At 38.5% G+C, this 27982-nt stretch overlaps 1 protein-coding gene and 1 pseudogene across 1 annotated transcript; one reads left to right on the plus strand and one right to left on the minus strand.

The window, feature by feature from the left end:
• Nucleotides 1-7520: 7520 nt before the first annotated feature.
• LOC133853904 (uncharacterized) lies at nucleotides 7521-14235 on the minus strand (annotated as a pseudogene).
• A 4210-nt stretch (nucleotides 14236-18445) lies between these two features.
• LOC133854983 (phosphatidylinositol/phosphatidylcholine transfer protein SFH11) lies at nucleotides 18446-27628 on the plus strand. The gene is made up of 11 exons (XM_062291271.1): nucleotides 18446-18887; nucleotides 19005-19104; nucleotides 19286-19552; nucleotides 19668-19745; nucleotides 19900-20001; nucleotides 20107-20156; nucleotides 20258-20366; nucleotides 20436-20516; nucleotides 21227-21325; nucleotides 21427-21468; nucleotides 27431-27628. The coding sequence occupies exons 1-11, from the start codon at nucleotides 18517-18519 to the stop codon at nucleotides 27464-27466; spliced, it is 1335 nt and encodes a 444-aa protein (XP_062147255.1). The 5' UTR covers nucleotides 18446-18516; the 3' UTR covers nucleotides 27467-27628.
• Nucleotides 27629-27982: the final 354 nt, after the last annotated feature.

The following is a 27982-nucleotide window of genomic DNA, read 5'->3' on the forward strand; positions in this document are numbered from 1 at the left end:
AGAGGATTTAGATAAACATTGACTAATCCAATTAATTCAAGTAGGATGGAAACCAAGCAATTTAAGAATCTGAAGAAGAAAATTCCATTCCATAGAATCAAATGCTTTTTCCATATCAAGCTTCAAAGCCATAAGACCACCATTCCCTTTTTTTCTGTTTCATGGTATGGAAAACCTCATGAGCTAGAATAGTGTTATCATGAATAGACCTACCCTTCAAGAAAGCTAATTGAGTTGGAGAGATAATCTTATGAAGGAGTGGCTTAAATCTATTAGACAAAATTTTGGAAATAATCTTGTAGTTGAAATTTATAAGACTACTAGGCCGAAAATGATGAACCGAAGAAGGATTATCAATCTTAGGGACAAGAGCAATATTTGTATGGTTGAATTTCTTAAGCAAAAAGCAAATCTGCAAAAGGGTACAAAAATAATCGAGGAGGGAAACTTGGAGGGCCCTTCTCATTTGTGTCGTTTATAGGGGTCTATTGCTTGTTAGAGGAAAAGACGAATGGATGCACATAATGATTTTTCTTTTATTTTTATTTTTTCTGAGCAAGATGCATTTTTTATATTTGAAGTGGCATTAAAGCAAGCTCATAGATTTTGCTCTAGTAACAATTTACCCACAAGATTTCAAATATCTACTCACTCCTTTATGATATTAACATTCTTTTGAAGTAATTATGCCTTCTGTTGGATCCAATCGTTTGATTCAAAAATTTTGCCGGAGAGAGATGCTCCTCCTTCTTTCTAAACTCATTTTCTTTGAAAATTCCCTCCGCCCAAACCCATCTCCCTTTTTTTCTTCTTTCAGCCCCTTTTCTCCCTATGCTAACGCTTCTTTGGAGGCCCCTATCATTCTGGAGTTCTCTGCAGCCTTATCTGTGTCTTCTTTGGAGGCACTTTATCAGCTTTTCAACATATCAACGCTGCTCGCATAGGTCTCCGCCTTCCTCCACTGTGTCTTTCATTATGTTTGGTTCAGATCTTGAATCGAAGGTTCCAAATCTAGATCTGTGCTCCTGCTCAACATCCAGCATGACATGACCCTCTCCATCGGGATCCCCGTCATCTACTGCATCCGTCGCCACCAGCTGCAACCCCTCTGGATGCTCACACACCGGAGCGTGGCTTGCACGTGCTAACATGCGTTTCTCATCCGACGGCACGTGGTGGCCATGGTCCTCCTCCCCGCCTTCCCCCGCCTATGCTGTCGGCGGTTTGCGATAGCTTGCTGCTTCCTTTGCTGGGGAGAGGTCTTCTAGCACACGTGTCGACGTCGGCGATTCCCATCCCCTGTTTCGCCTGCCTGCCGTTACTGCGTTGTTTTCCCTTTTCTGTATTTTTGGGCGTTTTGCTTTTTGTTAATCCTTTGTCATTCTCTTCTTCATGTTTTTCTCTGTAATTGTATTTGGGTCCTCTGGACTCTTTATGCACTTTTAACCACCTTCATTGGTGGCCAAGGTTCTTGGCATCCCTGTGAAAAATCAATAGGCCCGCGTCATCACGCATTGCCTCAGGGTACTTGCTCTCTTAGGTTTTTCTTGTTAGGTTGTCTAGCCCTAGTTTGTTGTATTTTTCTTTTTTGTTGTCTGTAGTTCTTTTTCATGTATCTATTAAAAAGAAAAAAAAAAAAAACATTATTTTGAAGTGGCATTAAGCAGCCTCTTGATGAATATCTAATATCAAACCTTTAAATTGTTTTATACTAATTAAGACTTAGTAAATTCTTGTGGTTTGCATGTGATTGTTGTAGGTATTTAGGGCTTACTCTATTGAGGTGGGTGCGAATGGTCCTACGTCACTCCTACTTCAGCGAGGTTATATGTTATATATATATAAAAAAAACTTTGGAGTGCTCCAACCTTCTATTATGTGTTATACGCAAAATGCTTACTACCCAATGTGCTGAAGATGTCGAAGAGGACGGCTCATTGAGGATGAAAATATTTCATACCTGAGTAGAGCAAAACGACAAGTGTTAGTATTTTATGTTGGCTACAATCTGGATGACAAAAACACTTTATGTAATGGTTGCAAATTAATACGATGATCGGTTTTTATTTAGAGTCTTCATGTATACGGATAGTGTTTATTTCAAAACATGTGACTGATCACAAGTTTCTAGAAGATGTCCATGAAAATTCCTTGCAAATTCCAAGACAGAAAAATCGGTTCCTGTGCAACCGTCTGGACAAGTCTTTGAAGGCATCTAGACGCCCCGCAGTGTCTAGAAGCTTCAGTGTTGAAGACCTCCAGACGTCAGAGCAACACCGTCCGAACGCTAGGTCAAGCTTCTCCAATTTCTACACGGAGTTGGATTTCAGTAGTCGACAATGTTTGGGAATTTTCTGCAAGTTGTCCGGACGACGTGGCAACACATCCAGACGCTGTCCAGCATTTGAAAATATTATGGACTTCCGTTCGAATGTGGAAAGGAGTTATAGCGACGACCGTCTGGACGCTCGGCCAAGCCATCCGGACGTATACCTGTTATGGAAAGATTTGCGCTATTCTGGAAGGTGGTCATAGAAGACCGTCCGGACGCTCGATAGCCAGAGTTCGTTTTTAAGCAGATTGAGGTTTTCTGTAAGCCTATAAATAGAGGGCTCTAGGCTTGTAATTTGTATGAATTCTATGAAGGAACATCTTCTGTCAGTTCTTTCATGCAAGATCTGGTCAGATATCTGACACTACAGCTAAAGAAGGAAGGACAGGACAAGAAAGATGACACCCACCCCCTAAGGGGGAGCGGACCTACCTAGTAGGTGAGGTCACACATGCCTAGGATTTTGGTTCCTAAATCCTAGAGCATGACAGGTACACTTGCATAGCATTTTTATATCATCTTATGAAATCTTTGCATGTTGTTTTGGAACCATCTTTTCTATCCTTATATTTCCTCTTATTTGTCTTGAGGAAATTCTGCAGGTAAAATATAGGGATGATAGAAATAGCACGTCGAGCGGCTGCTTTTCTATCTTGGTACTATCAAACCTCTCTCCCTGAGGTCAGGTTTGCTTTTACCTTACATGCTTGGACTATGCTATCCTCTTTACTGTGAAGCATGTTTTTGTTTTTTGTTTTTATTGTTTTTTTTTTTTTCTGCTTTTATTTTTTTAAAAAGGGTGGGGGGAGAAAGATGCAGACATTTATTCCTAGTTTTAGCTTTTCAGATATCTTATGTATTTTACCTGATGTCTCAGTTCTTGGTGTATTACTCTTTTTGCTTTTATATAACTGAGAGTTCTTGTTTGATATTTGCAAAGTTTCCCTACTGCATCTATTTGATAGATAGTTACTTTTCTCATGCGATGAAAATATGCACTATCCAAGGATCCCCTAAGATACATTTTTTTCTCCTCTGATTTTTTTGCTTTTGAAAAGTCTTTTTGAGAGATTTTTATGTGCTAGGATTGTCAAATTGACTAACTCACTAGTTGAACCTAGAATCCATAAATTCTGGCATTCCTTCTAGGTTGCAGCACCAAGTGATAAAAAGCATTCAAAACTGATTAAATATGGATAAATAAAAAGATCCACTGCTTTTGTACTATAAATCTGTTCTTGAACTCGTCCCTATAGAAACAGTCAGTGACCAAATCATTGCGAAAATAGACGGTCACTAAAGGACGAAGTAAAATAAAAGTGCTGCAGCTTAGGGAGAGTGTATCAGATAAATGTGGCTAGGCCCTAATAAAATAAGGTTTGACTTTTGACTGATCCAACTGTGAAAATTCTTTCTTTAAGTAATTTCAGTTGCTTTAAATCATATCTGTGAAGATCATACCTTACTATGAAAGTCTTCACACACACACGCATTGCATGAGTTAAGTAGTCTGTTTAAAAAATTCTTATGCAGGAAAATTTTTGCTTGATAAATTTCTTAACTCTCTATTATATTTTAGCATTTGTGTTAAAATACTTTTGAACTGTGTTATCAGCTTTTTATACATGCGTGTTCTGGAAATTATTTTTGGAATATATATATATATTTCAGATTTTTCTGTCTGAAGCGTCCGAACGGTGTTTCTGGTCGTCCGGACGGTGAAGTTGTTTTGTCCAAACGTTCCTTCTCCTTGCTCGGATGGGTGTGTTAGTGCGATCACTTATGTGACACTACGTCCGGACGACACTTATGTTCCGTCCGGACGGTGAACCCTGTAGGGTTAAATCTTTTTCCCCACTGCGCCGCCCGATGTTCTCTTCTTTCTCTTTGGTTTTTTTGTCGATTTATGCGTTTTTCTTTGCACTTTTTATGTGTAATTCTCACGTGCACTTGTCCTATTTGTGTTTTCTCTCCAACCCAGGTATGTTTCTCTACCCTTTTACTGTTTTCTTTAAGTTTTTATGCTTAAAATAATGATTGTTTTTAAGTTTTTTCACATATTTAGTCTGTGTGGTTTAACATGTGGATTATATGCTCATATTCTCAGTTGTTGGGTTGAGAGACTGTCTTTATCTGAGTTGTGATGTTTTATTGTGGTTTTCTATGTGTTAGTAATTTTTGGGATAGTCCTTGTTACAGCCGTCATAATGCCCAAGTTTTTTTTGGACTAACAGGATTTAATGTTTTCATGGATTTTTCTGTGAATTTTTTTTAGCCCAAGAAATATGTCTTCAGACGACTCCCCACCCCAAGTTAGGCAAAGAATTGAAGAATTAGTTGCTGACAAGCGGCTCCACATGCAAAAGTAGCAGGTCCTATAGGAGCGAAATCTACTCCGCGTCAATTTGAGGGATCCAGACTCCCTATTGGTCAGATGCTTTTGGAGAACCAGTGGGAGTACTTGTACAATTGTGCCTGCTTGGCCTTTCCCAGACTGGTGCGGGAATTCTATGGCAACATGATCATCATCCAGGATGACGACAGATGACTGATCATGCAGACTATGGTCAGAGGACAAACGATTCAGATTGATCCCCAGCTTATCAGTGCTGTGATCGGGGTACTTGTCTTACCAGTCTCAAGAGTTCCTTTTCCTCCTGGTGTTGAGGCTCCCAGCATTGACTTTCTGCATGATTTCTTTGGCACGAGACCACAGAGAGAAGAGAAGTCACACTCTCAAATCAATATTGGTGCTTTTGCTCCTATACATCGGTTCTTAGCAAAGGTTGTTGTAACCAACCTTTGGCCTCAAGCTCGTCGAAGTGAGATTACTCTCAAGAAGGCCACCCTTCTTTATGCCATAGTGATGAGGACTCCTTTCTGCTTGTGCAAGCACATCTTGCATACTATGCTCGAGGTCCGTGATTAGAAGAACACCAGTCTGTCTTTTGAGTGTTTAATCACTCAAATCTGTCTTCAGGTTGTGACAGATATTTCATACTCTGAGCCCAGATCACGGATTCCAGATCCTCTTGGCATACAGACACTCATGAAGTCCAATGCGCAGTTGCGGCATGAGGCTCAAGGAGATGTTCCTCAGCCTCCCCCAGTTACCCCCACATCAGCTGCATTATCATCACATGCTGTGCCTCCCTCCTTCAATATTGAAGCTACTTTTGCTTAGCTTATGTCTTCTATGGGAGCTCTCCAGCGGGAAGTTAATCTTATCGGAGAGCGTGTCAAACAGTGTCAGATTGACATAAAGGAGTGCCTGTAGTATCATCACCCCAAGCCTGATGATGAGGATTGACATTTTTTTCTTTGTTGTGTTTTGAGAACAATTTTAATTTGTTATGAGACTTTGTGTATTTCTTAAACACTTATGGTTTTTCTTAATACTCTGTTTACCCTTTGTCCTTTTGTGACAAAAAGGGGGAGTATATTTTGTTGTTTTTGGACCGGGAATGTATTTCCAAATCGGTCAAGTGTTTTTTGTCCCAGAATGGCCAAATGAGGAGTTTGTTAGTATTTTATGTTGGCTACATTCTAGATGACAAAAACACTTTATGTAATAGTTGCAATTCTTATTTAGAGACTTCATGTATATAGATAGGGTTCATTTCAAAACATGTGACTGATGACCAGTTTCTAGAAGACGTCTATGAAGATTCTTTGCAAATTCCAAGACAGAAAAACTGGTTCCTGTGCAACTGTCCGAAAGAGCCTTTGAAGGCGTCCGGACGCCCCGCACTGTTTAGAAGCTTCAGCGTTGAAGACGTCCGGACGTCAGAGCAAAACCGTCCAGATGCTAGTTCAAGCTTCTCCAATTTCTACACAGAGTTGGATTTCAGCAGTTGACACTGTTTGGGAAGTTTATGCAAGATGTCCGGATGACGTGGCAACACGTTCGAACGCTGTCCAGCTCTTCAGAATATTCTGGACTTTCGTTCAAACACGGAAAGTAGTTATAGCGAAGACCGTCCGGACGCTCGGTCAAGCCGTCCGAACGTATACATGTTATGGAAAGATTTGCGCTTTTCTAGAAGGCGGTCGCAGAAGACCGTCTGGACGAGGCTAGCTTCCTTTCGGACGCTCTATAGCCAGAGTTCGTTTTTAAGCAGATTTAGGTTTTCTGTAAGCCTATAAATAGAGGGCTCTAGGCTTGTAAATTGTATGAATTATGTAACGAATTCCATAGTGCTTGTTTGGGGAGAATCGAAGATCCGCTAGCTCTCTAACCGTTGCCGGTGTGTGCTCCATAGTTCGTGTGAAGTCTAACTTAGGGGTCGGCCTTAAGGTAAATGAATCCATCAAAGACCCCTTCAAGTAGGAGACTTGGTTGGGAAGCGTTCACGATGGGCTTCGTGTTATAGTTAAAGGTATGACTACTGCAATAGGTTTTGTGAGTACGATTACTTTGTAACTTGCTTTATTTTTGGATAGTGGAGTTCCTAGGTTTGGCTACCCCGGAGTGATTTTTCTCTTCACATAGTTTCCACTTCTTCAACAAATATCTTGTCTTATTTAAATTCCACATTTAAGATATTTTGTTGCATATAAACACACACTTGGTTCTTTTAGAAGTCAATATTTATTTTCAAAGATGATATTCTACTCACTGAGAAACTACTATTTTTATATATTATAGAATTGCAAAGTATATTTATTTTTTTATATATCCGAATCAACTGTATGTTAAATGTATCTGTTTTGGTTGATTTGAGTACTTTAGAGTATGTTCAAATATATCAAGGATAGTTTCAGAATCTAGTATTGTGTGTTGCATGATTTGGATGAAGTATTGAATTGTTTAGCAAAGTATGATTTAACAGCATGATACAGTAATGCAATACTTACTGCTCAGGCATCGAACATAGAGCATACAACATGCAATAACCCAGTAACTTAGCAGTAGCTCAGTAATAGACCTTGGGGGACCCAAGTCCCACTTCAGCCCAGTTGCATGCATAGCATCTATAACATGGTTTATATTGTGTGTGATTTTCATGATTATTATGTGTAGTTTTTCTAGACGTATTAGTATGCCTAAGAGTTTTAATGGTAAACAGCTTATATATACTTCTATCGTTTGGTTGCATGATTTAAGAACATTGAGCTTGGATGTACAAATGTATTTTCATTGTTTGGGTATGAGTAATACAGTGTTTTGGGAGTAGGTAGGCAAATCTTATTGTTCTCCAATAAGACGTGCTTGCATATTAGAGTTCCACTCTAGTGCTCGCATGATCACTTGGCGTTCAAGGCATGATGCTGTAATGCCCTGGGATTCGGTGTTACCCGTATTCTGGGGATGATAGTATGCTCGCACTAAAGCGCGAAATAGCATGTTTTAAGCTTGTTGTACTTGGATGTGACGTTATTGGTTGGTGTATCAGTGTGTTTTGGGAGTAGGTAGATGGATTGTTATTGGTACATCAATAAGACGTGCTTGTATATTGGAGTTTTACTCTAGTACCCGCATGATCAACTATGTGCCATAGACATGAAGTCGTACTGTCCTGAGGCACGGTGTTATCACTGTTGGTAACGTTAGATCTCTGTGCATTTGAGCTACCAACATAAAAGTATTATTATAGATGAGTCTCTATGTAGTTGCTTCCAAGTAATTGGAACTTCTACATATGGGTCCAACTACATAGTATGTTTTGAATGTTTTCTTAAAAGTCGGTGTTTATTGTATCAACTACAGGCCTTTAAAAAAAAAAAAAAAAAAAAAAAAAAAGACAAAATTTTAGAAAATGGGTAACAATTATGGTGTACGTAAGACTAAAAGAAAAACGTTGGTTTTTTGTGAAAACTCAGTCAGTTTAATGTCACTGAGGTCTTAGTATGTTTCATGCTGAGACGGTGGGCTCATAATTCCACCTGTGTGGATGTGGTTAACCCCACAACCGTGTAGACTCTAATGTTGTGGCTACAGGTTTAGCGAATATAGATGAAGATCGGCATACTTAGCGTATAGGATGCTATGATTGGAGCATATCGCGATAGTCATAAGTCATGGACTCATGAGTAGTTCACTTTTTGGGTAATTTGGTTTATTGGCTCTTGTCCTATGTGGCACATGTATTTTGCGAGCCTGTATTTTGGGTATATAAATTAGAGTTTAATGCTTTGAAGGACTTAATAAAATAAATAGTTTGGTGGCTCTTGTTGTTGATAACAGTTATGTATTAGATGTATTTCCGCTTATGATATGTGTTTCGTTGCACATTAATTATTGTATTCCGCTGTTAAATGTAACTCTGATTATCAAGTACATGTTATGGAATGTGTACGTTATGCTGGCTAAGCGACAAGTAGTGGTGCCACTATGAAGATCCATTTATGTTTTTAAGAGAATAATGTCTATTAAATGATTTGTGTATATATATATTAAAAAAAAAAATTGGGTTATCACAAGAGAGATAAGGTTTTCTGCCTTTTGTCCGCAAGGAAATAAGAGAGGATCCCAAAAAAACACAATAACCCGTAGTGGATCTACGAGATATTGGACAACCAGCCTAGTCTGAATCAGAAAAAGCTTGTAAAGATAAATCATTTTGAGAAGGGAAAAACAAACCTGATAAGCGTCAAATGTTGCACATTCAAGCCCCTTAACTTATATATGTTAATTCCTTAGCATTGTTATTTGTTTGAATTTGTGTTGTTTTATTGTTTTCAAGTTTTAAATAAAGATGCAATTAATTCCATTGATTTTGGGCTTAAAGCACACTTTGAGAAGACCTAAAAGATATTGGTAAGCTTAACCAATCATAATAGAAGACTTATATGATGTGGTTAAGTTTAATCAAATCAAGAGAATGATTAAATCGGAATTTCTCCACTAAGAGTCAAAATCAGATTGGATTCAAATTTGGATTCTGCACATGTCTCAGTATTTAGATCATAAATTTTGTGTCAGATATCGTATTGCAATGAAATTGGTAGCATTGGAAAGCTAATAAAAAATGAAACAAATATGACAGAAATAGCTTTTCCCTAATTCTAACATTTACTATGTCAAACTCGCCCCGTAATAAAAGACCGCAATTCTGGCCGAATTTGGATTCCTTTTCCTACTTGGATTGAAGTTTCAATCTCCTACTTGGACAAGAAGACTCAAGAGCGATTTTTCTGGAATTCCAAGGGCTTCTAGGACTTGTGTGCTCCCTATAAATAGACCCATAAGCTTCAAGAGGAGGTGTGCTTGGTGCTTGGTGCTTGGTGCTTGGTGCTTGGTGCTTGGGTTTGTGCTTAGATTTAGACAAAAAAATTCTTCTTGGAGGCTTGACAAGTTGAAGAGGAGAAGAACATGGCAGGAGGCCATCCCAGCACTACAATGAGTGGCTAAATTCCTAATAAGGTATTGATGTAGCCCTTTCCAAGTAACAATGGTTTAATTTTATTTTAATTTGGAATTTTCTATATGCATGATGGTTGTATAACTGTGAGAATTAATCTTAATGTTTATATTCAATCATTATGAATTTCTTATCTTATCTTAGAAAGTCTTTTATATTGATTGAACTCAATCTTTCATATTTTCTGTGATTATGTGAATGATTGTTATACAATGGTTTTAATTGACATGTGATCAAGAGGGTTAGATAGACCATGCCTAGGGAAGACGGATTGTACTATGCCATAGTTTAGTGTAATTTAGGTAGACAGTTTGTATCAACCGAAGATGGGTTATACTATTCCATTGATTGTGTGTATCCTATTAAAGACGTAGTTAATCCATACCTGGAAGATGGGTTGTACCGCATCTTAGTGGTTAGGTGGACGGTCCGTGCCAACCGAAGATGGATTATACTTATTCTTTAGAGGTAATTTCTTAACTACTCGAGTGAGACGAGCCCTATATCATGCGTAGTATGAATTTCCCTTATTAATTTATGATTAACCATTATTATGCGATGAGAGGTGAAATCAATCCCCTATTATTTATCTCATCCATATTCTATTTAAATTTATGTCTTTTACTTTTATGTATTTATTTTTAGAAAACAAAATCAAATCAAACATTTTTCTAAATTAAGTTATATTTAATTTCGAAAAGCTTGATAACCATACCCCTACAGTCCTTGAGGTTTGACACCCTCTCTATAGCCTTATCCTACAAGGATTCGTTCTATTGTGAGTGGTTAATTTTATTATTGATATATTTTGGTAAACAAAAGACCACATCAAAACCTTGTCCTGGACTACTTTTCAAATAACACAACACACGCAAGGCAGCTTCCATGTGTGGTTTGCGTGGTGCATGCATGAATCTGCTTAGCGCATGGACCGAATAGGTGATATCTAATTAGGTAATAGTCAAATAAATTAGGCGTCCAACAAGTCGCCTGTACTAAGATGGATCTTTAAGCAATTGATCTGAATCTGAGAGTTTTATGTTTTGCTCCATGGGAAAGTTCACAGGTTTAGAACCCAAAATTCCACCATCTTTTAGAATTTCCAAAGTATATTTTCGTTGCAAGATGGAAATACCTTTCTTTGATAGGGAAACTTTGATGCCCAAAAAATACTTCAAATTACCCAAATCTCTAATCCGAAAATGACTATGCAGAAATTGCTTGAGACCTAATATGGCATTGACATCATTACCCATAATGAGAATGTCATCAACATATATCAACAAAACTGTAAAAGATTTGCCTTTCCGACATGTGAATAACAAGTAATCTGTTTTGGATTGAACAAATCTAGCAGCTTGGATAGCTGTAGAAAACTTGGTAAACCATTGTCGGGAAGCTTGCTTTAAGCCATATAACGACTTGTGGAGGTGACACACTAGATTCTCCCCGTCGCCGAAGATCAGGAGGTGGAGACATATAAATTTCTTCTTGGAGATCACCATGGAGAAAAAAATTGTGGACATCATGTTGTTGAAGAGACCAATTCTGGGCAACTACTAAAGAAAAGAAACAACGAACAGTAATCATTTTAGCAGTGGGAGAAAAATGTCATGGTAATCTATACCTTCAAGTTGTGTGTAACCTTTTGCAACCAAACGAGCTTTGAAACACTCAATAGTGCCATCCAAGTGCCTTTTGATTTTATAAACCCAACGGCAACCAATAGTCGTCTTACCAGGAGGAAGAGGAGTGAGGGACCAAGTGTGGTTGGCTTCTAAAGCAGCCAATTCAAATTGCATTGCTTCTTGCCAATGGGAATGATAAGCTGCTTCGGTATAAGATGTAGGCTTAATATCTTGATTGACAGCAACAGTAAAGGAGTAATGTTGTGGTGAGTAACGATGATAAGAGACAAAATTGCAAAGGGGATATCGCATACCTTTTTGTGGACTTGATGACAAAGGCGGCAAATGGTTGGGAGGTATCACTTGGCTGCAGACATAATCACGTAAAGCCGTGGAAGAGTGATGAGGTCGGTGAGAACGGTGTAAAATGGGTTTGGGAGGAGGACTAGCAGTTGGTGGCTGAGGAGAAACTGTATCGGGTGGTGAGGGTTGTTGGATGGGAGAAACGGGTTCCGGTGGTGAGAGCGGTTGGACATGTGGGGAAGGATCTGATTGGTGATAGTTGTCGAATACAAAAAGAGGAAGGACAATTGCTAAATTTGAGGAAGTGGATGGAATGGACTCATAGGGAAAGATGGTTTCATGAAAAACAACATCACGACTAGTGAACATTTGATGGGTTGTAAAGTCATAGAGTTTGTAAGCTTTCTGACAAACTAGATAGCCAAGAAAAAGACAATGTTTGGCGCGAGGGGCAAGTTTTTGGGTTTCCCCCATAAATTTCCCTATGGGAGCTTGCCATAAAGTCGTTCAAAAGGGGTTTGGTGAGAAAGGAGTGGTGTGGGCAAACGGTTGATTAATGAACGGCTGTAGAAACACATTCTGCCCAAAAATGTAAAGGAAGGTGGGCTTGAAAACGAAAAGCGCGAGCTGACTCAAGAATATGGCAGTGCTTGCGCTCTTCATCCCCATTTTGTTGAGGGGTATAGACACAAGAATGTTGATAAGTGGTCCCTTTTTGTTTAAAAAATTCCCGCACAGAAAAGAATTCTCCACCATTATCAATCCGAATGTTGGCTACAGAAACATGGAATTGTGTTTGGACAAATGAGAAAAAATTGGCAAGTAAATGTTGTGTTTCACTTTTGTGATGCATAAAAAAAACCCATGTGAATCTAGAATAATCATCCACAATAGTCAAAAAATATTTCGCACCAGAAAAAGAGGCAATTTTATAGGGGCCCAAATGTCACAATGAATTAATTCAAAAGGTCTAGCATATGAAATTGAACTAACAAAAAATGGAAGCCGACTTTGTTTTTCAAGTGCACAAACATGACAAGCACTATTAGACTAGAAAGGGAAATTAAGCAAATGTTTTGCCATAAAATCTAATTTAAAGGAAGACAAATGCCCCAAACCGCGATGCCACAAAGCGGTGGAGGAGGCGACCTGAGAATTGGGTGAACGGCAAGAAGCGGCTGTTGCGGAAGGAGGTTGAAATTTTTGCTTCTCTAATGCTAACGCAACCAAGTAATAAGGTCCATCTCGTTGTTTACCCAAACCAATCGTCGTCTTCGTCCTCAAGTCCTGCAAAATACACCAATAAGGAAATAAGGTTACTGAACAATTGAGATCTCTGGTAATTCGACTCATAGACATTAAATCCACCTTAAAAGAAGGCACATGCACCAAGCACGTACATTTTTTAAAGTAACAATTGAATTCAAAGGTAAATTCCCAATGGATGTAATTGGAGCCTGTTCTCCACTTGGCATAGCAACTGGTGGCAAAAGGGTGTTCTTACTTCAGTTGACAAGTAAAGTTGGAGATGAAGTAATGTGGTCTGTTGCACCACTATCAATAATTAATTGATGGATGCGCAACAGTGCTTGTAACCCTGAAGAAGTAGCAACAACATTAGCTTTAGGATTAGCAGATTGTGTTGTCCCTTTACCCTGTATGATAGATAAGATTTGCTGGAGTTGCAAATCAGAGAGCCCATTTGTCACCGACGGCACATCCTGAATTACTGGACCCTCCTTGACATTGTTGACTAAAGGCTAATGGCTATGGTTGCGCTTAAAAGACGTGCTTCCTTGATTGGATTTGTTTGATGCATGTTTAGGGTGTTCTGCCGGATACCCATTCAATTTCCAGCATGTTTCTTGCACATGATGGTCACGGTCACAATTAAAGCAATGCAAAGGTTTTTGATTAGATGAGTTGGAATAAGAAGAAGAACAACCTTGTCCATGTCAAATAGCTAGAGCCACCGGTTCACCCCTTTGGATAACCATGGTTGAGTTCTCTGTTGTCTCACATGCAGTGCCTAGGCTTCACTGCTTCTCTTCTTGGACAATGGAAGAGTAAGCCTTGGCAACATCAGCTAGTGGATTCATCAATAGAATCTGCCCTCGGATTGCACTGTAGGACTCATTAAGTCCCATGATAAATTGCATCAATCTGTGTCTCTTGTGGTCCGCCCCACAAGAGCAAACAGTGTCATTATAGGATCCTAGTTCATCCCATAATATTTTTAGTCTTGTGTAATAAGCCGCAACAATGATCTGATCTTGAGCAAGACAAGCAATGTCCCCCTCAATCTGAAAAATACGAGGGGCACTGCTTTGAGAAAAACGATCCTGAAGGTCTTCCCATACCTCCTGGCGGTGGTCGAAAAAATAACACTGTCTGCAAGATCTTGTGTGAGTGAATTGAGAATCGAAGAGAGGATCATATCGTTGCATTTTTTCCACACAGCATAGTCGCCTAGTTTGGCTGTGGCAAACGGCATTGTGGTGGTCCCGTCTATGAAACCTAACTTGGATTTGGCGTTCAAAGAAATTGTCATGGCTCTACACCATGTCGAATAATTATCCCCACCAAGGGGTTTGGAAACAAGCACCATTCCTGGATGATTGGAATGGTGAAGAAAAAATGGATTTGCAGCAACAAGCCTACCTCCATTTGAAGGTTGTTCGTTTGTCATGATGATGGGCAATGGCGAAAAGAAGGCAAAAAAGAGGGTAGAGAGCTAGGTTATAGTTCCTTGCTCTGATACCATGTAAAAGGAGGAAAATAATATTTGCCTTGAATTGCATTCTATTGAATTAGGAGACGTAGCTTTATACAAGGGATTTCCTACAATCGCCCTGATCTATTCTAGGTAGTCTGAGTACAAAAGGCAACTAAACAAATATACAACCAATACAATATTTTGTCAATGAATGGCCATATATTATGTCATTCTCAATAGAAAATTGGGAAAATGAGGTGAAATCGCGGGTTACAGTATATATATATATATAAATGCCCGTCTAGACATACTAGTGAGTCGTCCGGACGCCCCTAACTTGGAATGTCCGAAAATCGATCCTTCCAGAGGCATCCCATTTGCACCCTGTCCGGACATGAAGGGAACCCTGGTTGGACACACATTCGAAATTAAACTTTTTGTCCAACCTGTCTGGACACACCAGTTTTTGCATGCAAACACCAGTCTGAAATTCAGACTTCATTAGATTTCTAAGTGTTATTTTTTCATTCTTCATTTAATCACTTACTTAATTAGTCTAATTTGCATTGAAATTTTTTCAAGGTATATATGTACAGTATATAATATAAACTAACATATATAAGGTGATGTAAGGAAGGTAAATTCATTTTAAAGAAAGCATTCAAGTGTATATATTGAGACTTCTCTAAGGGCTTTGGTGTGACTCCATAGCTAGTTTCTTTGTTCGAGTTTCTATTATTTATTCGGCTTCTATGGTGCTGCATCATTGGGACTTTGTAACTGATCATAATGAAACAAACTATGAAAAGCATATTAGATAAGGTTTCAACCAACCTCAAATTTGCTGGAGAATATTATAGATATTGTATATTACAGTACTCTCCATATATTGGAGGATTTGATTTAATCTTCATTAATTGTAATTGATTATAATCAAATCAGATTTGAATATATTCAATTCTAATTTGATTATATTTTCTCTACATACCCTTTTGTATTCTCTCTATATTCCTATAAATAGGGAGCATTTGTTTTGTAAATGATCAAGCAATAAGAACAACAATGTAGCCCTTTGAGCTTCACTCTATGGACTTAGGTCATAGACCAAACCATATAAAATCTCTTGTCTCTCTTATTTTATTATTCCGCATTTTATTTCTTTTAGGTTTTAGATTTCTTTCATGATATTAGAGCTATAGGCTAACGCCAGTGTTCTTCATTTCAATGGTTCTGTGACCTTCTTTGTTATTCTATTTTATTTACAAATCTTCTCATGTATTTGCTGGTCGCATCTTACAAAAAAAACAAATTCTCGGTGCAAATGTAAATTGTAGTGTTCAATACCTTTGGTTCTCCAAAGTCCAAAGTTAGGCTTGGCAATTTGGGTTTGCGGGTCGGGTTCGTGTCGACCCGACTGACTTGATAACACAATCGGGTTCAACACGAACCCAACCTGATTATTAATCGAGTCAAAACTTATAACCCGGACACGACCCAATTGTGAACCAAGTTACACGACACGAACTCGATGAACCCATGCCCACCCCACAACCTCAATCCGCACTGCAGTCACAGGAGAATAGAAAAGAACCAAACAACACAATTCGGCCATGGTTTGCAAACCCAGATCACACGGGAAACCGTGTTCACAGCCAACAAGCGCCAAATCTAGGGCTCCCAAGTTCGCAAACCGAAAACTCGAAAAGACATAGCACTTAGCCGCTGATTCGCTGAACCTCAGACGGCGTGAAGCCGTGAGTGTGAACAGTGAACCCGAAAGTAAAGGCCGCATGAAGCCGTGGGTGTGAACTCGTGAGTACGTCCGATCCGAAAGTGAAGCTATGCGGCTGTGCGGCTATGCCTGTGAAGAGTCAAGACAGTGAAGTGAAAAGAAAAGTGATGGTGGAAGACTGAAAGTGTGAAAGGAGCCAAGGAGGGGAGGCGTGCGGCATGCGGCGTGAAGATGGTGAAGTGAAAACACTGAAAAGTAAAGTGATGCGGGTTACGTGGGTAGGGTTTTGCCTTGGACCAAAAGTGACGTTAAAAATAATAATAATAATAATAATAATAATAATAATAATAATAATAATAATAATAATAATAATAATAATAATAATAATAATAATAATAATAATAATAATCGGGTCATAACCCGCGGGTTGACCTGCTAGATATGATTATAAACGGGTCATAATCAGGTTGACCCGATTATGACCCAAACCCGATAAAGCCAAACTCAAATCCTATTTTCTCATGTGGGACGTGTCAAAAATTGCCAAGCCTATCCAAAGGCCTTATTCTATGTTATTCTGTTTTATTTGCAAATCTTTCAAATGTATTTGCTTACGAGTTGCATCTTAGAGAGAGAAAAAAAAAGAAAAGAAGAAGAAAAAAAAGAAAAGAAAAGAAAACAGATTATGCCGTCGTGCAGTTCTTCTACTTTTGGTTGTATTCCTCTTCTACAGATCCGGTTCATGTGCCATCTCCAAATTCCAGATACTCAAGCGCTAATCGGTGGGTTTCATGACTTTCCGGCGACTTTGTGGTGTTTCCCTGCACTGTCATGGCATCTCGGACGAATTTTCGGTCGGTATGCGGTTTTTAATAGTGGTCTTAGTTGTTTCCCGCAGCTTTTGTGGTATTTTCCGCCAACTTTTGAGTTTACCGACGACATTTCTGGCGATCTGTGGTGTTATCCAACGAGATCTAGTCGTACCGGCAATTTTCTGGCAGGTTCTGGCAGTCTCCGGCGAGTTGGTTGGAGAAGATTGTTACTGTTTGGTTCTGCTTGGTTTGGATCTTCCCTATCCTAGATAAGAATAGCTGAAAAAAATAAATAAATAAATGGAGATCAGTGAAAAAAAGAGAGAGGCCAAGTTACCCATATTATTTTGGCCCTTTGTTGGCTCTTATTTTGGTCATTGACCCATTCTTTAGCATGTGGTATTGTTTCAAACTCATGTCCATTTTAACTTATAGTTAGCCGCATTTATTTTTGATCTTGTGGTATTGTTTCAAACCCAGCCCTATTTCAACTCATAGTTAGCTTTTACATTTGGCCCATAATTGGCCCATTATTTATATTTTGGCATTTGTGGTCTTCTTTTAAGCCCATACCCAGTTGGCTCGAAGAAGAAGAAGAAGGGGAAAGATGTTCTCCTACTTGGGTTATATCGGACCCAACATAAAGGGAAAAAAAAAAAAAAAAAAAATCAAACTCAAGATTTCAGAATCTTCTACCTTGAGTTTGCAGGGGAATGTAAGAGAATATTATTGATACCGTATATTACAGTACTCTCCATATATTGGAAGATTTGAATTAATCTTCATTAATTATAATTGATTATAATCAAATCAGATTTGAATACGTTCAATTCTGATTTGATTATATTTTCTTTACATACCCTTTTGTATTTTCTCTATATTCTTATAAATATAGAGCATTTGTGTTGTAAATGATCAAGCAATAAGAGCAACAATGTAGTCCTTTGGACTTTACTCTGTAGACGTAGGTCATAGACCGAACCATGTAAAATCTCTTGTTTCTCTTATTTTATTATTCCTCATTTTATTTCTTTTAGGTTTTAGATTTCTTTCAAAATTCTCCTCATTTGATTATATCAGTTTGGAGCTTAGTAACTTCTTGGCCGTCGCCGCATGCCCATTTCACGAAGATTATATATGTTTCATTACATTAACATGCGAACCATCTAAATTAATCTGGAAAACAAGTTGTACGCTTTTGTTTTGTGCTAATTAAGGCTACGTATAATTGTCGGGTTTGTATGTTTGTTTTTTTTTTTACTGTATTCTTATTCGAAATCCTCTGTAACCTATTTGTTTGTAGGTACCTGTATATATATATATATATATATTCTCAAGACCACATTTGAAGTTACATACTCCAAACTTGTCGATCGCCTCGACCAAAACATGATAAACGCAATTCCTTGGAACACAAACATTCGAAAATGCGAATCAAAGCATGCATGTCTTTTCATGATTCTTTCTCCACAACCTTTTATTCTTCTGCCACTGTTCCATTAATTCTATCTTCTTGCTCATTCTTTTGAGAGTTGAAACCAGAGGAGCACGTTGAAGTTTCAAGTGAAAAATCATACAACATATATATATATATCATTTTGTATTCTTCTAAATTTTTGTTGCTCACGCATGGAAAAGTACAGGGAGATAGTTGTATCGACAGGTGGTGAACATGGTGGTGAAGAAGAGTCTTTGAGTTCAAATAAATCTCAGCGTGCCACTGGGAGGACTAAATCTATCCATCCGCCCATTGAAACCCGCTGGCATCTCCCTCCTCAACAAGAATACAAGCCTTCAAATTTCGGCTTCAAGTCTATAATGTCTTTCCCGCTCAAGTTTCGAGACTCGTTAACCAGAATTGTCAGGACCAAAAGCATGCAAATGGTTCTTGAAGGAGCTCATGATCCAAAAGATGAACAACTTGTAGAGTCTTTCCGTAAATTGCTTTTAGTTGATGGCCAGCCATTGGGAAAGCACAATGACTATCATACTCTTCTACGGTATTTGTTTATTTTTTATTTTTACTGCAGAATATATACTGCATTAATTCTTGTTTCTTTCTGCATGAGGATTAGTAATTCAATTCTGTTATGGTTGTTAATTTCTTACAATTTCAGGTTTCTACGTATGAGGGATTTTAATCTTTCAAAAGCAAAGGAGATGTTTTTGAATTATCTCAAGTGGCGTGAAGATCTCGGGGTTGATGCAATTCCAAAGGTAAACTCCAATTAAACAACTCTTACTGGGTGCCCAAAAAAAAAAACAACATATGTACTGTAGTTGTTTTAATGATTCATATTTAATTTGACTCTCTGTTTTTAACGTAGAAGCATATTGATAGTGATCTTGTCTTGTATAATCATTCTTTTGAGATTCATGTTCTTGGAACATGATGCAGGAATTGATGTTTAAGGAGTATGCAGAGGTAAAGAAATGGTATCCTCATGGATATCATGGAGTTGATAGATATGGTAGACCAGTATATATTGAAAGGATTGGGATGGTAGACCTTAATTCCCTGCTGCAAATAACTACAATAGAAAGATTTGTTAAGTATCATGTGTCAGAACAAGAGAAAACGTCAAATTTGAGATACCCTGCATGTTCAATTGCAGCTAAGACACACATAGCATCCACCACTAGTATCTTGGATGTTAATGGAGTGGTGAGCATTTCTTCTCATTTTCTCTGTTTTGATTTGATTTCTTAAGTGTTTTTTCTTTTAGATGAATTGAATCAATTTAAGACCTTTTCATAGCAGCTGCTGTACTTTTGCGTAGGGAATGTCTAATTTCTCAAAGCCTGCAAGATATCTGTTTACAGAAATCCAGAAGATCGATAGCAATTATTATCCAGAGGTAAGTGCAAGATCATTCTCTGTCAAGCTCACCATGCATCTTGAATCTTTCTAGACTATTCCTTACAAGCTCAGACAGATCAAGAGCTATCCAGAATAGGTTATGTGCACTTTTGCAGCATACTAAATTTTGGTAGCTGATATTCGCCCTACAGACTTTAAATAAACTATTTATCATTAATGCTGGCTCTGGGTTTCGGATGCTGTGGAAAGCTATCAGGACCTTTATGGATGCAAGAACAATAGCAAAAATTCAAGTGAGAAGTTTTCTTGTCAATGTTGATCTCCTGGAATTGGGTAATTTGCTAGCGGTTTCCTTCTCAAATTAAGAGTGCTTAATTGTTTAACATGTGAGGTTTCAGGTGCTTGGGAACAACTATGTTAGTAACCTGCTAGAAGTCATTGATTCTAGGTAACTTGTTTAATTTGTTGATTGATGCCTGTACATGTATATTTCAGCTTAAGAATGTTCTTTAAATACCTGGGCTAATATTGGCTGATTCAATTCTGCAGTAATTTGCCAAACTTTCTGGGTGGGAACTGCACATGTTCTGACTATGGGGGTTGCTTATTAAGTGACAAAGGACCCTGGAACAATCCAGAGATCAAAGAAATACTGCAGGTTAACTTCTCAGTGTACAAATTTCCATCTTATAATAGTTAAGGTGAATGTTTCATTTATTTTTCACAGGCAGTTTCCACAACAGAAGATATAAATGATAATGGAGAAAACGGTGGTACAGTGGTTTCAGAAGCCTTCTTGAAGAATATGGTAAGCAACCTCATTTTCAAACAATATTTAGATTCTGACCAAATATATTTAAAACTATTTGCATTTGTGTACAAAGTGTGTACAATTTGCAAGAAACATTACTCTTTCCGATTACCCCAGCCAGGAGCAAGCAACTTTTTTTTTTTTTTTTTTGTTAATTTGTATTTATTTTTTTATTTTTTTTTATAATCGGGATATTTGGGGCTTCGCCCGGACTAGATCTCCGGGATACCATGCAAAGCACTCCCTTTACACGAATTGGGTAAAACTTGGGCTTTTGCTTGCAGGTGTGACGTCCCCAAAGAATTGTTTGCATTCAAGAGGGGTCAAAGAATCTTAGACCTATTTCTGTTGGATTTATTCCTTTTGAGTGGACTAGTATAGTCATTTAATTTGTTTAGTTTTAGGCCTACAATGGAACGAGCCAAAATACCCATTTCTCCACCCTATAACAGTTGCTTCATGAGGTATCAATGCCAAATGACTTATCATTCGAACCAACCCTTAAAGTTCAAGAAATAGCTTAAGGAATTATACCCTAATATCTGAAAAATCTTTTACAGTCTAGTACTTGAACTTTCAATGGCTTAACGATTGTCTACAAGTGTCTTTCTTAATGGGTTAAAATATACTCATTTTTTTCTTTCAAGCTTCCTTCCCTCTTGTGTTGTACTTGTGAGGATTAAGGGCTGAATTGAATTCAAATGCAGAGACATGAAGAGTCAGAACGTGTGGAAAGAAAACATGCAGACAAGCTTGCATTAAAAACAATCCAGGCATTGGAAGATGCACTTGAAGAAACCAAGACAGTGAGTTGAGCAAATGCTTGCATGTCTGTCTTATTTCAAATAACCTAAATCCTATGCAGAATGATGTTGACATCCCTTTATATATATATGATCGTCACCAGAAAATTGAGGCACTGGAAGCGGCACTTGGAGGCATCAAGATGGTGAGTATTAGATCTTCTAATAAAGATACATCTGTCCAGATTTAAAAGGATTTGTTTTATCCTATTATCTAGGCTAGAAGTTGTATAGCTTATCCTATTATCTAGGCTAGAAGTTGTATAGCATTAGGTTTATAATTCTCTGTTATTGATAAGCTTAAGTGATAAAGCTTAAATTCAAATATTGTACAGTCCTACTAAAGGACTAACACTATTGATATTATATAAAGAACTCACTGCCCTACAGTTGATGTAGGCAGTCAATCAAAACTACTCTAAATCCTATATGGTATCAGAGCCAACCAAGACTAACATCTATGGCTATTCCAACTACTGAAACCGACTCGTCCACCCTAACCTCACCCCCTCTTTCTATCCTTACCTCTTCCGCCCCAACACCCCTTCAGAATGTACATCATCATATTTCCGAGAAGCTTACCCAAGAAAACTACATCTTGTGGCGATTCCTCATGGTCCCTTTCCTAGAAGGCCAAAATCTATTTGGGCATGTCGATGGTTCAACACCACGGCCGCCTCAGCTTGTCCCAGACACAACCTTTGGTCTCCTTATTGCCAATCCCGGTTATCAAACCTGGTACCATCAAGATCGAATGATCTTTAGCGCCATCATATCATCGCTATCCGTAGATGCTTTACCTCATGTCATTGGCCTCTCTACTTCCTGAGAAGTCTGGCTCACTTTGGAGACACTATTCTCCGCTCAATCCCAATCATGCATCCTGCAACTCAAGCAGCAGTTAGCCACCTTGAAGAAAGGTGCTCAATCAATCTCCGCTTACTTCCAAAAAGCATAGGGATTTTCTCATCTATTAGCTGCCATTGGCAAGCCTGTCGATGCCTCGGAACTCGTCTCCAACATCCTTGCTAGCCTTGGACTAGATTATGATCCTCTTGTCACATATGTGACTACAAGGCAAGACTCCATCTCTCTTAATGATCTTTATGGCTATATGTTATCTTATGAGTTACGGTTGGAACAACACAAATCTGCTATTGATTTGAACATCTCTACTGCCAACACTGCCCAACGTCAAAGTCCCTCCCATCCACGCAACAATCGTGGCTCCAATCCAGGCTATCGCAACAATTTTTCCCGAGGTAGGGTTCGTGGCCGTGGTAGAGGGCCACCTCAGCAGTTCCCTTCATCTGGTCCTAGTTCCTTCCAACGCCCCACTTGTCAAGTATGTCACAAACAAGGCCACACAGCAGCCACCTGCTGGTTACGGTTTGAGCAGGATTATCAGCCTACCTCTCCTTCATTGCATGCCAACATGGCTTCCACCTCTCCTGCCACCGACTTGTCATGGTACTCGGACACCGGTGCCAACGTTCATTTGACAAATGATCTCTCCAATCTCAACTTGCATGCTGAGGACTACATTGGTATGGACAAAATCCATGTTGGAAATGGCCAAGGTTTGGAAATTTTACACTCTGGTCGTGGTCTCTTACCTACACCCTCACATACCTTTCAATTATTCTCCCTCTTACATGTTCCTGAAATACAAAAAAAAAAATCTCATTTCTGTAAATCAATTCACCCATGACAATCATGTGTTTATTGAATTTCACCCAAATTTTTTCTGTGTTAAGGACCTCAAAACCCGCCAGCTGCTCCTCCAAGGCCCGAGTAAACTCGGTCTCTATCCTTGGCCCTCCTCTCATGCTCCTTCTTCCAAGTCCCTTGCTGCCTTCATAGGTGAAAAGGTCTCCCTGGATTAATGGCATCTCCAGTTAGGTCATCCAGCTCCCCCTATTGTCAGTTGTGTTATCCAATCCAATAAGTTGCCCGTGGTTTCCTCAAAGCTCTCCACAATCTGTTCTTCATGTTAGCAGGGCAAGAGTCATCGTCTTCATTTCAGCATCAGTCCTTCTATTTCCAGTGCTCCCTTACAATTGTTATTTCTTGATGTCTGAGGCCCAGCCCCCCTCACTTCTGTAAACAACAATCGTTATTACTTAAGTATTGTGGATGATTTCAGTAAATACACCTGGTTTTATCCTCTTGAATTAAAGTCTGATGTGTGTGCAATTTTTCTTCGTTTCAAACATCTTGTTGAAACTTATTTTGGTTCCAAAATCCTTTCAGTCCAAAGTGACAATGGTGGCGAATTTCGTCCCTTTCAAACATCTTTAAATGCATTGGGAGTGTCTTATCGTTTAAGCTGTCCACATACCCATCATAAAATGGGATCTGTAGAAAGGAAACACCGACATATTGTTGAAACAGGGCTCACTCTTCTTGCCACTGCCAGTGTTCCCTTAACCCTTTGGGACTCAGCCTTTGAAACTGCAACTTATCTAATCAATAGACTCCCTTCCAAAGTCACTAAGTACAAGTCTCCTTATGAGTGTTTATTCCAAATTTCACCCGATTATAAGTTTCTAAAGACATTTGGCTGTGAATGTTGGCCATTCCTGCGTCCCTATAATTCCACCAAACTTGCCTTCCGATCCACTTCTTGTGTTTTTATAGGGTACAGTAAAAACCATCTTGGATACAAGTGTCTTCACCTTCCAACAGGCAAAGTCTACATTGCCCGACATGTCATTTTTAATGAAACCAAGTTTCCATTCCTCACATCCACTCCCAGCAGCCCCTCTTCTCCTTCCTCCATTCCAAACTCAGTATCTGTCCCCATTCTGCCACCATCACATCCAGCAACCAATGATGCACCCAACATTCCTCTCATACAACCATCTCCATCTCCACCCCCGTCACCAGAAACAGCCACTGATTCCCATACTCAAATAATCTTAGCCTCTTCTCCTGCATCCGAGCCACCTCCTCCCTCATGGGTACATGGTATGATAACACGATCACAGAATAAAATTTTCAAACCTACCACATTCACGAATGGCAGAGTCAGGTATCCACCTCCTCAAGCACTCATAGCTCTCCTACACGGTCAAGAACCTGAACCAACCTGCTACACTCAAGCAAGTCAGCATCCTCAATGGCGAAAGGCCATGAATGAAGAGTTCGATGCTTTCCTTCAAAATGGAACCTGGTCCCTGGTCTCTCCCTTTCCAGCCATGAACGTAGTTGGGTGCAAATGGGTCTTTCGGATCAAGAGAAAGGCTGATGGGCAAATAGAACGGTATAAGGCTCGGTTAGTAGCCAAAGGGTTCCACCAACAACTCGGGATCGATTTTTCAGAAACTTACAGCCCCGTAGTTAAGCCTATAACTATTCGAACGGTGCTCTCCATTGTTGTTTCTGCAGGCTGGGCTATCCATCAAGTCGATGTCAGCAATGCCTTTCTCCATGGCAATCTCCAAGAAACAGTGTATATGGCACAACCTCCTGGGTTTCAGCATCCTTCCCATTTTACGTCTGTTTGTAAGTTGCACAAAGCCTAATATGGCTTGAAGCAGGCGCCAAGAGCATGGTTTTCCAGACTAAGCACTCGTCTTCTAGAACTACAATTCAAAAGCTCCATGGCTGATTCATCCCTTTTTATCTACACTGCTCATGGGATTCAAATGTTTGTGTTAATATATGTTGATAATATAATCATCACAAGTTCACACACTGGCGCTACTTCTAGGCTTATTCAGGATCTGAAATTATCATTTGCTCTCAAAGACCTTGGACCTTTACATTTCTTTTTAGGTGTTGAAGCCACTTGGTCCTCAGATGGTCTCCATCTCTCTCAGCAACGGTATATCCTTGATATTCTAAAGAAGACCAATATGGAGCTTGCCAAACCGGTTGCCACTCCAATGTCTTCCTCTTCTATTCTCAGCAAGTTTGAAGGCTCTACAATTACGGATCCTACACTATACCGCAACACTATTGGATCACTTCAATACTTGTCTCTCACTTGTTCGGACATTGCCTTTGCTGTCAACAAGGTATCTCAGTTTATGCAAGATCCACGAGACCCTCACTGGACTGCTGTCAAGCGCATTCTGCGCTACTAAAAGGCCACAGTTGACTACACTCTTTGCATTCACAAACGCTCATCACCTCAGCTTCTTGCTTTCTTGGATTCTGACTGGGTTGGCTGTCCCGATGACCGGAAATCGACGTCTGGTTATTGTGTTTTTCTGGGTAAAAACTTGATCTCATGGAGCTCCAAGAAGCAACCCACTGTGTCACGTTCAAGCACGGAGTCCGAGTACAAAGCTCTTGCAAATGCCTCTGCTGAATTGATATGGATTCAGACTCTCTTACGTGATCTTCGAGTCTCCCTACCACGTGCACCAATCTTATACTGTGATAACATTGGTGCGACTTATCTCACTTCCAATCCAATCTATCATGCACGTACAAAGCACATTGAGATAGACTACCATTTTGTTCGAGATCAAGTTGCAGATAAGTACCTAGAAGTTCGGTTTATTTCTAGAAAAGATCAGCTTGCGGATGTCCTAACAAAACCACTTCCTTCAAGCCGATTTCTCCAGCTTAGTTTCAACCTCAACGTCAGGGTGCCTACGTCGAGTTTGAGGGGGCGTATTAGATCTTCTGATAAAGATACATCTGTCCAGATTTAAAAGGATTTGTTTTATCCTATTATCTAGGCTAGAAATTGTATAGCTTATCCTATTATCTAGGCTAGAAGTTGTATAGCATTAGGTTTATAATTCTCTGTTATTGATAAGCTTAAGTGATAAAGCTTAAATTCAAATATTGTACAGTCCTACTAAAGGACTAACACTATTGATATTATATAAAGAACTCATTGCCCTACAGTTGAGGTAGGCAATCAATCAAAACTACTCTAAATCCTATAGTGAGTCTCAAAGATATAAATAAAAGAGAATTTCACTTCATCATTTTAAATTGTCACCGCTTTTGCAATGTCAACTCTCCCGTCCAAATTCAGAACAGATGAAGTGAAATGTCCAAAATACTCATATTTTTCTATAAAAAGAAAAAGAATAGCACAGTTGTGGGTCACGAGTGACCCGCTGTGGGTCTGGTATTTTTGCGAGCCTTTTTTTTTTAGTATTATTAAATCAAAGTATTTTTGTAATTTTATAAACATCTTAGGGGTAGTTTGGAGATGTCACTCATCAACTGTTAGATTTAATGCTGAATTTGAATGAGAGGGTTGACATTGCAAACTTCTAAAAAGATGGTAAGTTTAAATTGACACTTTTTAAAATTTAGGGTTAAAGACATATTTGGTACTTGTGGTTTAAAAAATTTATTTTTTGTTATCTCAGTTTCATTTCGCTTTACAAATGATACTTGAGTTCTGGAAAAAGACATTATTTTTCTGTCCAAATTTTAACGGACTGCCACGTGTCAACCAATGAGGGTTACCACGTGGCACAATATTAATTTTTTTAAAATAAATATAAATAAAATAAATTAAAAAATTAAAAATAATAAATGTAAAAAAAATAAAAATTGAAAAAAAAAAGAAAAGAAAAAAGAGAAAAAGAGGGGTGGCTCATTTGGCCAAAATGGGGGTGGCCACCGGTCTGGGGGCAAACCGCCCACATGGGGGTGGTTCGACCGCCCACATGGAAAAAAAAAAAAAAATTGAAGAAGGGGGGTTTTGGCCCTTGGGGATGGTTCGCGGGGGTGGTTCGGCCACCCCCAGGCTGGCCGATCTGTATTTTTAATTTTTTTTTTTAATATTGTGTCACGTGTCAATCCTCATTGGTTGACATATTGCAGTCCATTAAAATTTAGACGGAAAAATAAACGAATGTATTAAGTCAATATTTTCTCAAAACCCAAGTATTATCTCCGAAGCGAAATGAAACTAAGATACAAAAAATTAAAGTTTTTAAACCACATGTATCAAATATGTCTTTAACTCTAAAATTTAAAGAGTCTGACTGTAAAAATAATAAAATATCGATTATAATAAATAAAGTTTTTCGTGTGTGAATGTATGTATCAATAATGCTGGTTCTCAATGGGAATCTATCTCATATCATTATTTTCTAAAATTTTTGTTAATATTGTTTGCTCCCAAAGGTGTTGAAAGGACTCGCACAGAATATAGAAGATTGAGAAGATCAGTTTGAACTTAATTGGCCGGGAATTAAGAAGTCAGTCTTGATGTCAAATAAGTAGAGAGCAATCATATCGTTGATTGTCATTTGTTAAGAATATATAACTGAGTATTCATTCTCTTTCGAATGATTGTGGAAAGCTGATCATGATACTTATATAATTAGGCATTGCATCTTTTTCCTAACAGTTTTAAGCAAAGCATGAGAGACAAAATTTAATTAATTTATGAAGAAAATATATATAACAAATGATTCTAATACTATATTTGTTTTCACATTCATGCGCTAAAGAAATTAAACCATTATTACAATGCTACCCATTTTCTTTTTCCTTTTTTCTTTTTTTTTTCCACAAAAATGACCAATTAAAAAAAAAAGATATTCACACGAGAAATGCAAGTTCGGTATCATCTTTTTATCCTCTCAAATTTGATGTGATTTTTAAAATTACAATTAAGTCAAAATTTAATAATAATTTTAAGAGATACATCAATTTAAAAAATTAAAAAAAATG

Source organism: Alnus glutinosa, chromosome 13 (genome assembly GCF_958979055.1).
Source record: "Alnus glutinosa chromosome 13, dhAlnGlut1.1, whole genome shotgun sequence".
Lineage (NCBI taxonomy): Eukaryota > Viridiplantae > Streptophyta > Magnoliopsida > Fagales > Betulaceae > Alnus > Alnus glutinosa.

Bases quoted from the DNA above. Each gene is read 5' to 3' on its own strand.
- LOC133854983 (XM_062291271.1), top strand. From the start codon at position 18,517: ATGGAAAAGTACAGGGAGATAGTTGTATCGACAGGTGGTGAACATGGT. The intron at 20,002-20,106 runs GTGAGAAGTTTT...GTGAGGTTTCAG, and splicing joins GAACAATAGCAAAAATTCAA to GTGCTTGGGAACAACTATGT. The intron at 20,157-20,257 runs GTAACTTGTTTA...TCAATTCTGCAG, and splicing joins CTAGAAGTCATTGATTCTAG to TAATTTGCCAAACTTTCTGG.